We start from the raw sequence: 11,415 nt of genomic DNA, 5'->3' as shown, positions 1-11,415 counted from the left end.
CGGTGTTAATTAATGGGGAAGCTAGTTGAGCTGAACGCCCAAACTAGTGGAGTACCTCGAACTTGCCCACTGACACAGGGGAGTAGCTGCCATGCATGGTATGGGAGCAAACACTCAACCCGGGTAATATGCCTAAATTCAAATTTGCTTTGGCGCCAAATAAGGACCAAGAAAATACCGTGGAGTGCCCAACATCCCAGGATCCAAATATGGGCCCGATGGCCTTGTGTTACGATCCAAATGAGGGGTGGGTCTCTTCTAAGCTCGGCCCAAAGAGTGGGCATTGGAAAAGATTGGCTAGGGAAGTAAAACAAAATAAGCCTAAGGGAGAAAAAAGCCTAAGAAAGCAAAAACGTGGTGGTCCAACTCCTTTACAAGAGTTAGACCCCAACGTAATTGATCTGAAAAGGAGAAAGAATCAGAAGCAGAGTGAGGCTTTAGGTTGGGAAGAACAACAAAAAAAGGAAGAACAAGAAAGAAAGGAAGAACACAAGGATGGCGGAGAGGCGGTGGCTGCTGCGCAGCGCCGCCGAGCCTAATGAGTATCTTTGCTTGGAACTGCCGGGGTCTCGGGTCCTCCCTAGCAGTTCGAAATCTCGTAGATGCGGTGAAAAAGAAGGATCTGTTACTGGTTTTTTTGTCCGAGACGAAGGCCAGCGTGGGTAGAATAAAAGGAATCCAAAACAAGCTCAACTTCACACAGGGTATTGTGGTCCCAAGTGATGGCAGAAGCGGGGGTCTTGCTCTAATTTGGAAGGAAGGTACCGAGGTTTTCCTGAAGAGCTGTTCGCATTCTCACATTGACGTGGTGGTCCGAGATGGGTTGAGGCAAAGTCCATGGAAGGCAACGGGTTTTTATGGCCATCCCGACGCGAGTAAGCGTTATACTTCGTGGGAACTCCTTATTGCTTTGAAGAATCAGTGTACAATGCCGTGGGTTGTGTTTGGCGACTTCAACGAAATTACACATCAAAATGAAAAGCTTGGATGGAATGAGAGGGAGCTGAAACAGATGGAGGGATTTCGGGAAAGTTTGAGTAAGTGTGGTCTTTTTGATTTGGGTTTTGTTGGACAACGTTTCACATGGTGCAATGAGCATCTTGGGGAACAACGGACGCTGCTCAGACTTGACCGAATAGTGGCTAATTCTAGTTGGCCGGAGCTCTACCCGGAAGCTTGTGTATATCACAGGTCCATGTCTAGCTCTGATCACTGTTTACTTTATCTAACTCTGAAAAATGTACATCCTAGGAAACCTGTAAAGAAACGTTTTCAATTTGAGGCCATGTGGGTGAGGGAGGATGGATGTAAGGATGTGGTGGAGGAGGCTTGGGACCCATATTGCGGGGTGTCGGGGTACAGTATAATGGAAAGATTGAAGAGATGTCAAGTAAGCCTCCAAGGTTGGAATTGGAGTGTTTTCGAGAACGTGGACAGAGTGTTGAAGCAAAAACAAGAGAGATTGCAACAGTTGGAGGGTCTTAATTGTTTACATGAGAAGGCAAAAGAGATTCAAGGGCTAAGAAGGGAGATTAACGAGATGTTAACCAGAGAGGAGATTATGTGGAATCAAAGGTCCAGAGCCTCTTGGATTAAGTAGGGGGATAAAAAAAAAAAAAAAAAAAAAAAAAAAAAACAATCACCATGAAGCAAACATAATAAGTTTGAAATCATATTATATCTATCAAAATTAAAAATTATACTGTAAAAACGCGTCAATGAAACAACGAAACACACATTGTAATGTGAAAGAAGTTTATTCCCGGTCATTTTCATGCCGAAATAAGGTCAATCATATTTCTTTGGATAATTAATCATGCAAAGGAAATACCCTAATCGTTTTGCTTTTGTCAGTAATAATCAAAGTCAAGGAAAGCGATTTCTTCAAAGCCCTACCACCCCTTGTCCCAGCAATGCCTAATAATAAGACAAATTTAAGCAATATTAATTGTATAATACCTCAAACTTATTAAAACAGGCAATAAGAAATATTTAATTACATAGTAATTAGTAGTATAATACTGCCTCAAAACTTATTTTCAATATTATTATTCTGATTTTTTTTTTCATTGATCAAATTATGCTATCTTATGCTTTGTATTCTGTTAATCTAGTCAGCCTTTTCGTCACTCACAAGCTGTGATGATGACATTTCTGGACTAGCTCCAATTTTCTATCTGCTTGTTAAAGAGTGAAATTGGTTATATACTAAGCAACAAGTACATAAAAAATTAAAAATTGACCTTTGGTTAGCTCGCCGAATTTGTAGATTCTTTTTTGCAATCAAATTGTAGACTGTGAAGAGAATAATATTTTTTACTACAAAAAAAGAAAAGAAAAAAGAATTAAATATTTCACTGAAAATTATGGATGTAAATCTATTATGTGACACAGTTGTGTAGGAGGGGAAAATTATATTTTATTGAATTCCAATAAAGACTCCAGCTAAGGTTGTGCTCGGCTGCTCTCAATTCATCCTATCAAGCATCTGTTAAGAAAGAAATTGAAACCTACTCATTACCCCGGAGAACAACTAATGGAGCTGGTCAAGGAAGCTCCGAAGATCAACTCACATGGAGAAGAAAAATAACCCAATTTTTTGTGATGTTTTTGTGTGTACGTTTATTTGTAACCAAGAGATTTGTAACGACTCAGTAAAATGGCCTTGTCTTCTTTATAAGGAGAATAAGCTTTGAATCAATTTAATTATTAAAAAAACGTGTATTTTTATTTGTAAATTGGAGTGGTTTTTGTAAAGTTCTACTGATATTTGTTTTCTCCATAATCAAGAATAGGCCTAACATCTTATTGTCCCCTAATCAAGAATTGACCAGGCTGATTTTAACACAAATTGGATGTTATACACAGTTCAATATGGGTTGTCAAGTTAGGACGTGCCACCAAATTGATTACAGTAACCACCAACAACACTCTCCTTTTTGGTTGGTTGGACATAAGATCTAGGGTCGAACCATCCTATTGGCTTGTTGGGCCTCAACGACTCGACCCAACGGGTGAGTATGGACCCGACCTCTAGGTTCCACCCCTTCAAGATGTAAATGGGAAACCGACTAATTTTAAATAATTTCTTGGTCATAAGATACAACTTTTTATTTTTGTTTTTGTTTGAGAGCAGAACAGAGATAACAAATAAAGATTAAAGAGAAAATACAATACAAGGTGACGAGTGATGACATGTTAGCTAAGTCATGGCATCAAGGAAGACACGTAAACGACATGTAGTTGGAGACAAAAAAGAAAACGAAGAGGAAGGACCCAGCAAATCTTTATGGAGAGCCTACTAGTGTAGGTCTAGGGCCATATAAACAAAAATAAGAGACGAAGAATTCAAAATGCCGACAATCTTTCTCTTTCCCTCTGGTTAGCTATGTCGGTTTTTTGTCCCCTTCAAGTTTAACCAACACGCAACGCAAATGGATCTCCTTAAACATAACCAACAACAAAGACTAAATAGTTCATTTTGACCAAAAACAAAAATTAGTCCACCTTTGCTAACATCTAGCAAAATAAACATGTGGGCAAGACTATTATGTCAAAGAATACATAACTTATATTACCAAAAAAAAAAATTTTAATTAAATTAATATATATATATATATATTTCTTCCTAATAATCAATAATCTTGCAACAATACATTCTTTCCCTAGTAACTATTAGTATTGTAGACTGTGAAGAGAATAATATTTTTTACTACAAAAAAAAAAAAGAAAAAAGAATTAAATATTTCACTGAAAATTATGGATGTAAATCTATTATGTGACACAGTTGTGTAGGAGGGGAAAATTATATTTTATTGAATTCCAATAAAGACTCCAGCTAAGGTTGTGCTCGGCTGCTCTCAATTCATCCTATCAAGCATCTGTTAAGAAAGAAATTGAAACCTACTCATTACCCCGGAGAACAACTAATGGAGCTGGTCAAGGAAGCTCCGAAGATCAACTCACATGGAGAAGAAAAATAACCCAATTTTTTGTGATGTTTTTGTGTGTACGTTTATTTGTAACCAAGAGATTTGTAACGACTCAGTAAAATGGCCTTGTCTTCTTTATAAGGAGAATAAGCTTTGAATCAATTTAATTATTAAAAAAACGTGTATTTTTATTTGTAAATTGGAGTGGTTTTTGTAAAGTTCTACTGATATTTGTTTTCTCCATAATCAAGAATAGGCCTAACATCTTATTGTCCCCTAATCAAGAATTGACCAGGCTGATTTTAACACAAATTGGATGTTATACACAGTTCAATATGGGTTGTCAAGTTAGGACGTGCCACCAAATTGATTACAGTAACCACCAACAACACTCTCCTTTTTGGTTGGTTGGACATAAGATCTAGGGTCGAACCATCCTATTGGCTTGTTGGGCCTCAACGACTCGACCCAACGGGTGAGTATGGACCCGACCTCTAGGTTCCACCCCTTCAAGATGTAAATGGGAAACCGACTAATTTTAAATAATTTCTTGGTCATAAGATACAACTTTTTATTTTTGTTTTTGTTTGAGAGCAGAACAGAGATAACAAATAAAGATTAAAGAGAAAATACAATACAAGGTGACGAGTGATGACATGTTAGCTAAGTCATGGCATCAAGGAAGACACGTAAACGACATGTAGTTGGAGACAAAAAAGAAAACGAAGAGGAAGGACCCAGCAAATCTTTATGGAGAGCCTACTAGTGTAGGTCTAGGGCCATATAAACAAAAATAAGAGACGAAGAATTCAAAATGCCGACAATCTTTCTCTTTCCCTCTGGTTAGCTATGTCGGTTTTTTGTCCCCTTCAAGTTTAACCAACACGCAACGCAAATGGATCTCCTTAAACATAACCAACAACAAAGACTAAATAGTTCATTTTGACCAAAAACAAAAATTAGTCCACCTTTGCTAACATCTAGCAAAATAAACATGTGGGCAAGACTATTATGTCAAAGAATACATAACTTATATTACCAAAAAAAAAAATTTTAATTAAATTAATATATATATATATATATTTCTTCCTAATAATCAATAATCTTGCAACAATACATTCTTTCCCTAGTAACTATTAGGAACTTCCAAAGTACAATTAACACGATATTTCGTAAAAATACTAAGAAGTGTCAGTCGAGTTATAAGACTCTTAACTATAATTAACACAAATATATGACATATGATCACAAAGTCAAATGAAAAGTTCATTTTTGGATTTAGTGACTTGTTTTTATTAGTATGAAAGAAATACCAATTCAATTGAGAGAGGGGAAAACACATTCTTCTTCATAGTAATGATTTTTTTAATTTCTTCATAGTAACCATGTTATTAGAAAGTCAAGCATGAAAGGAGTTATTATTTGAGAAAATTGTTATGCCACCAACACACAAGTATTATCTAATTATCTCAATATGAAGAGTCCACGTTTGAATCCCCCCTTTCCAAGTAAGTACTGGGAACTTCCAAAATACAATTGATGTAATATTTCATACCAATAAAAATAAAATACATAATGCAAATATTATTTTCTAATAATTCGATACTTACAACATTGAGAGAGAAGAAATTTGAACTCTGAATATTTCTGTAAGAAATACAAAAAAATGTTAGTTGAATTACAAGACTCTCGACAATACTTAATACAAATACATGACCTATGATATTAGATCACAAAATCAAGAGAAAATACAAGGTGATGAGTGATGACATGTTAGCTAAGTCATGGCATCAAGGAAGACACGTTGTTGGTATGAAATACCAATTCAATTGAGGGGTTAAAAAAAAAAAAAAAAAAACCCTCTTCATGGTAATGAGTTGTTTTTCTTCAAAATAAACGTGTCATTAGAAAGTCAAGCAAGGAAGGAATTAATATTTGAAAAAACTAGACTATATTCTAGTTTGGATTGCCACTTGTATAGCCTTCGTTCTTCCAAATAATATTGAAGGGAAAAGTTAAAACGAAAATCTAGTGTTAGCTATATAGCTTGGTTAGACAAATGGAAATGCTGCTAAGCTAAGCCTCTGAGGGCATCTGAACATGTCATCCTAGGAAAATGTCAATCCAAAGTTCATGCTACTCCACGTGGATGTCCAAACACACATATCCAATGTCTCCATTTCGAATAAGATACAAAATACAATGTCAAAATCAATAGAAAGTTGATGACGTGATCGACAATCTATCATATAATTCCATATGCAAGGTCAGCTACATGCCTTTTGGTGATTCCTTGACTCTTTAAATNTACTTACAACATTGAGAGAGAAGAAATTTGAACTCTGAATATTTCTGTAAGAAATACAAAAAAATGTTAGTTGAATTACAAGACTCTCGACAATACTTAATACAAATACATGACCTATGATATTAGATCACAAAATCAAGAGAAAATACAAGGTGATGAGTGATGACATGTTAGCTAAGTCATGGCATCAAGGAAGACACGTTGTTGGTATGAAATACCAATTCAATTGAGGGGTTAAAAAAAAAAAAAAAAAAACCCTCTTCATGGTAATGAGTTGTTTTTCTTCAAAATAAACGTGTCATTAGAAAGTCAAGCAAGGAAGGAATTAATATTTGAAAAAACTAGACTATATTCTAGTTTGGATTGCCACTTGTATAGCCTTCGTTCTTCCAAATAATATTGAAGGGAAAAGTTAAAACGAAAATCTAGTGTTAGCTATATAGCTTGGTTAGACAAATGGAAATGCTGCTAAGCTAAGCCTCTGAGGGCATCTGAACATGTCATCCTAGGAAAATGTCAATCCAAAGTTCATGCTACTCCACGTGGATGTCCAAACACACATATCCAATGTCTCCATTTCGAATAAGATACAAAATACAATGTCAAAATCAATAGAAAGTTGATGACGTGATCGACAATCTATCATATAATTCCATATGCAAGGTCAGCTACATGCCTTTTGGTGATTCCTTGACTCTTTAAATTAATTAAGTTAGAGCATCTCCAACAGGCTTAGCCATCTCTAAAATTTGGAGAGAAAAGCCACTGTTCACACAAAAATGGAACTCCGACAGACTCGGCATCTCTATTTTTTTTTTTTAGATTTGCTACAGTAGCTCTCCATGTATGGAGAGCACTGTAGCAATTACTGTAGCATATGTAAAGACTTTTTCCCCTTAAAATAACACCGGCTAAATTAAAAAAATATTTTTTTTCTCTTTCATCCATTCCTCTTTCTTCTTCACTCCCTCTCTCTTCTTTATCTCAACGGTTACAAAATGCAGAATACAATCCAAACAATCCAAACACAAAAAAGAATTTTTCTCATAAACCAAATAAAATCAGAAAAAAGAAAAAGAAAATAGAGAGGCCTATTCATGAGCAAAAGAATTAATTCAATCTCAATAATCACGACCGATTAAAATTTTTAATTTTTCACTCAATAATCACAACGGTAACAACATAACTATTCTTGATCTTTTCTCTCAAACATCTCTAAACTCAGTCTCAATCAACATACAAACTCAAATCACAATTTTAAAACTAATCAAATTAGAACAAAAAAAAAAAAAAAAAAAGCAAAGCTGACCCATCTGAGCCTCAGTGGGGAGGAGGATTAGCTTTTACCTACCCACTTTTTCAATGCACTTTCCAACAGACTCTCTATTATTTTCTTATCTCATTTAAATATTATTTTTCATTCATTATTTATTCTTTTTAATCATCATTTATTCTTTTTTTAACAACTATATTTTTTAATGAGAAGTGCTATGTTCACAACATTTTACGCAATACTTTCATAACAAAATTTATGTAGAAAGTTGTCACTAGTTCTAATTTGAACCCATCACTGAATTATTTTTTTACTTGCCAATATAACTAAACAATCTGTTACTTAAAATTTATGTGAATATTGTGTAGTATTTTTTCAATTAGGATTTTTTATTTTTTCCTTATCTTTTTTTTTTTTTTTTTCATCCACGTTTGTTTCTTTTTTTTTTTCCTCTTTTTCTCCTCCACAACCTTTCCCTTTATCTCTATCTTTTTTTTTTTTTTTTTTTTTCTTTTCTTCTCTCTAGCATTTTTGGAGCCCTCTTTTCATTTTTTTCTTTTCTTCTCTTCGGCTGGAACTCTCTCTCACACATGAAGATCGTCCGCTTGTCCTTCTCCCACACCGCATANTTCACTCGGCAAATATTTTTTTGTCTTTAGTTTTGGCGTGCAAGCTAAAGTCAACAGTTAATTGACAAGCTGAGAAATAATACACATCAAACATGTACTAATCCAAGTAGCATATGTTACATAATTCCAGTTTTCCCTTTTCATCTTTCCAATGGGATGATGCATAATTACAGCAACTTTATGGCAAATGAGAATCAGCTTCAAGAGTCTTGAAAATACTATGAGACTCACTTGGGAGCTTGACTAGGTCTGAAGTTCAATGTATTTGGTCTAATAATGCATAATTGCTATTTGCTAAACTTGGGCTGGAAATGTTTTAATTACATTTTATTGTGCAACAGTAATTTTATAGTATTGGATAGTAGTTTTTTTAGGGGGTGGGGGGTGTACATACTGATCCATTTGCATGGTATGGGATTAACACTTAGTAATTTAATACAATCTATGAGGGTTAGGCATTCTATTATGATCCTAGGATGGAATGTCAATGTTCTGCAAATAGATTTCATAGGGGGAGTTTAATAAAGATCCAAATGAAGTAACAAATCTCACATATAGTTTTTCAACATCATCAAGAAATACAAAACAGAGGAAGCATGTATACTCTATGAATTTTTCAATGCAATGGAGAGATCTCATGAAACTTGGGAATTTATGAATTAGAAAATGACCAAATTGATTAGGTATCATAACCAGAGTGCTGACAATGGAGAGATACTAAAATTTTCTTTCTGGCACTATCAATGATTGCTGGAAAGGATTACTAAAGGTTTCAGGTTTTAGTGACCAATGATCGACAGAAATTACCTTGGAGTTTTTTTATATCAATCCCCATGATCCAACAAAATGTAAGCCATATTGTGGTGTCAATCATGACTTTACCCAATATCCAGAAATTGATCTCTTTCCCAACTTTAATAGATTTGTCTAGTGTAAATAACACTTGATATCTGAGGATCTGATTAATGGAAAATGGGTTCAGTCTGATAATTTGTGGCACATGTATAGACAGCCTCTGTGAACCAGCTGATTGGTAGGGATTTGTAAGGCTCTTTTGGTGTTTATCATGTTTTTATTATAAATTATGTATAATACTTTTCAGTTGTTATATATGGTCCATTTACATTACTGTCATCTGGACATGCTCCCTCTTGTTAGCCTTGACCACCATCTTGAATGTTTATTTTTTTCTGTACATCCCCAGATCTTCACTTTTACAGGGTTCTGAGTTCTTTAATGCTGGTGAAATTGCCTCCTATTTATTAATCATCACCCCTGTTAAAATCTCGAGCACTTCAGCAGGCTCAATATCATATAGAACATATAACAAGAGGCTACCTTTTAATTATCCTTTTTGGCTGTTTCTGACACTGGCATCCCTCTCTTGTACATTATTGTTTTGGATTCTAGTTTCAAAGCAGTCGCCTTCACAGAAATAGTTATGGCTTAAAATATGGTTAGTAAAGCAGGCAGAACTGGAGCTTGGGATTGACCTTATAACCTTCACATTTTGTAGAATGATGAAATTTTCTTGATAAAAAGTTAAAACAGGAGCATTTGTACGCTAGTATATTATCAAGTCAATGTTGCTATATAGCATCATTCATCCTTCTTATTCTCAACTTTTTTTAAGGATAAAATTTAGGTACAATTCCTAAGTTTCACTATTTCTTTAACATTTTGTTGTTTTCTTGTACAAAATTTTTGTTGTTCATTCTTTCCATACCCACCGGCACTAACCTGAATTGTTGTCTTGTGCAGTGTTTGGTAAAGAAAGATAAAGAGGACCTGAATGATCCTACCATAACTGAATTTTATGAGAACTTAGTCACTGCATATAGAGATCCTGTCCTGTCAATGCAGTATCCCGTAAGCACTGATGGGCGCAACACTCCACTTCTTCACACTGCTTAAGTCTGAAGTAGACAGATTGTCTTCTGGCATCAAGCTCATGCATCAAAATATTGTTTGATCGTGTTGTATTTGCCACCATCTTCTGCATTACATTGGTTCTGAGGAGACCATTGTTTTGGTCCGTTCTCAGTACCATGACTTTGTTAAAAAAAAAAAATTCCAGATCTTTCAATCATGTCTGTATATGTTTGGTTGTTTGTTTGTTTTTGTTTTTGTTTTTTTTGGATAAGGTCTGTATATGGTTTTTTTTTTTTTTTTCATTGGAAGAATATGTACCTAATTTCTTTTCTTTTGGGAAATACCATAGGGGACCAAGGATGTGAATAAAAAGATTAGGATAAAGTATATATTTTGTCTTTGAAATGTAGTCTAATATAAGTTCCATTTTCGTGTGCGTTTAGCTCTAAATTAAAAAGTTAGCTTATTTTACTATTTGACTTATTTTTGTAATTATTCATGGGCCTCACTGTATTTTTTGATACTATTCATGAATTTTACTGTATTATTTCAGCTAATTTTTACTTTTATTTACAATATTTTTAGCAAAAAGTTTTTAATTTTAGCAAAATAAGGAGATCTCAAACAGACTCTTCATCTCCTAAGAGATAACACAATTGGATGGGGATCACATTTCATTTTGCGAAGTTCAGTAATTCAAACCTTCCTTCACCCTCATCTTAGGGCCAAAAAGTACTAATGTAAAGATTTAAAAAAAAAAAATATATATATATATATATTAATTTTGTTCTTTAGTCCATTTACAATTAAACTTATCTAATATCTCAGCCTTTTATTCTGTTTGTGATTTCTTAATGGTATATAGACTGAAGTATGAAAGATAGTTTTGAAATTTTTAGATGATTTGAAAGATGATAATCCAACTTAAACTGAATTTTAGGGACAAAAATATATGTTTTCAATGAAAAAATTACTGGTGATTCAAACTTCTTATTGTGTTATATGTAAAGAAAGGACTTTGGCACTGTTTCGATTGGGTTCCTCTCCTATCTTCTCTCTCCTCCAATCGTTGATTTCTCTATATTCCAAATGAGTAAATTCAAATTATGTTGAGAGCAATGTGGCTTGCTAACATTGTCTGTTCTCCTAAATGGGTAGAACTCAAGTTCAAGTCCTCCCTCCCTCCCTTAATCTCTAATTTCCCTATGTTCCAATATGAGTAAATTTGCACTACGTTAAGAATTAATAGCATTTACCACTGCGCACCCTTGATACTGTGGTCACTTCATAAGTATAAATGCTTGTGGGGTGTGGGGGGTAAGTGTCAGGTTCAACTCTCTAGGAATGAGTTTCACACATATATACACTTAGATTATGCTAGAGTAGAAATTCTATCTTGTA

General features: G+C 34.4%; 1 protein-coding gene across 1 annotated transcript; it reads left to right on the top strand.

Annotated features, from left to right (window-relative positions):
* The first annotated feature begins 538 nt into the window (after nucleotides 1-538).
* On the top strand, nucleotides 539-1,600 carry LOC111987261 (uncharacterized). The gene has a single exon (XM_024018956.2). The coding sequence runs from the start codon at nucleotides 539-541 to the stop codon at nucleotides 1,598-1,600; it is 1,062 nt and encodes a 353-aa protein (XP_023874724.1).
* Nucleotides 1,601-11,415: the final 9,815 nt, after the last annotated feature.

Source organism: Quercus suber, unplaced genomic scaffold (genome assembly GCF_002906115.3).
Source record: "Quercus suber isolate HL8 unplaced genomic scaffold, Cork oak 2.0 scaffold_79, whole genome shotgun sequence".
In the NCBI taxonomy this organism is placed as follows: Eukaryota; Viridiplantae; Streptophyta; class Magnoliopsida; order Fagales; family Fagaceae; genus Quercus; species Quercus suber.
Note: the sequence above shows the minus strand (reverse complement) of the source record. Positions and strands in the feature narration are given on the sequence as shown.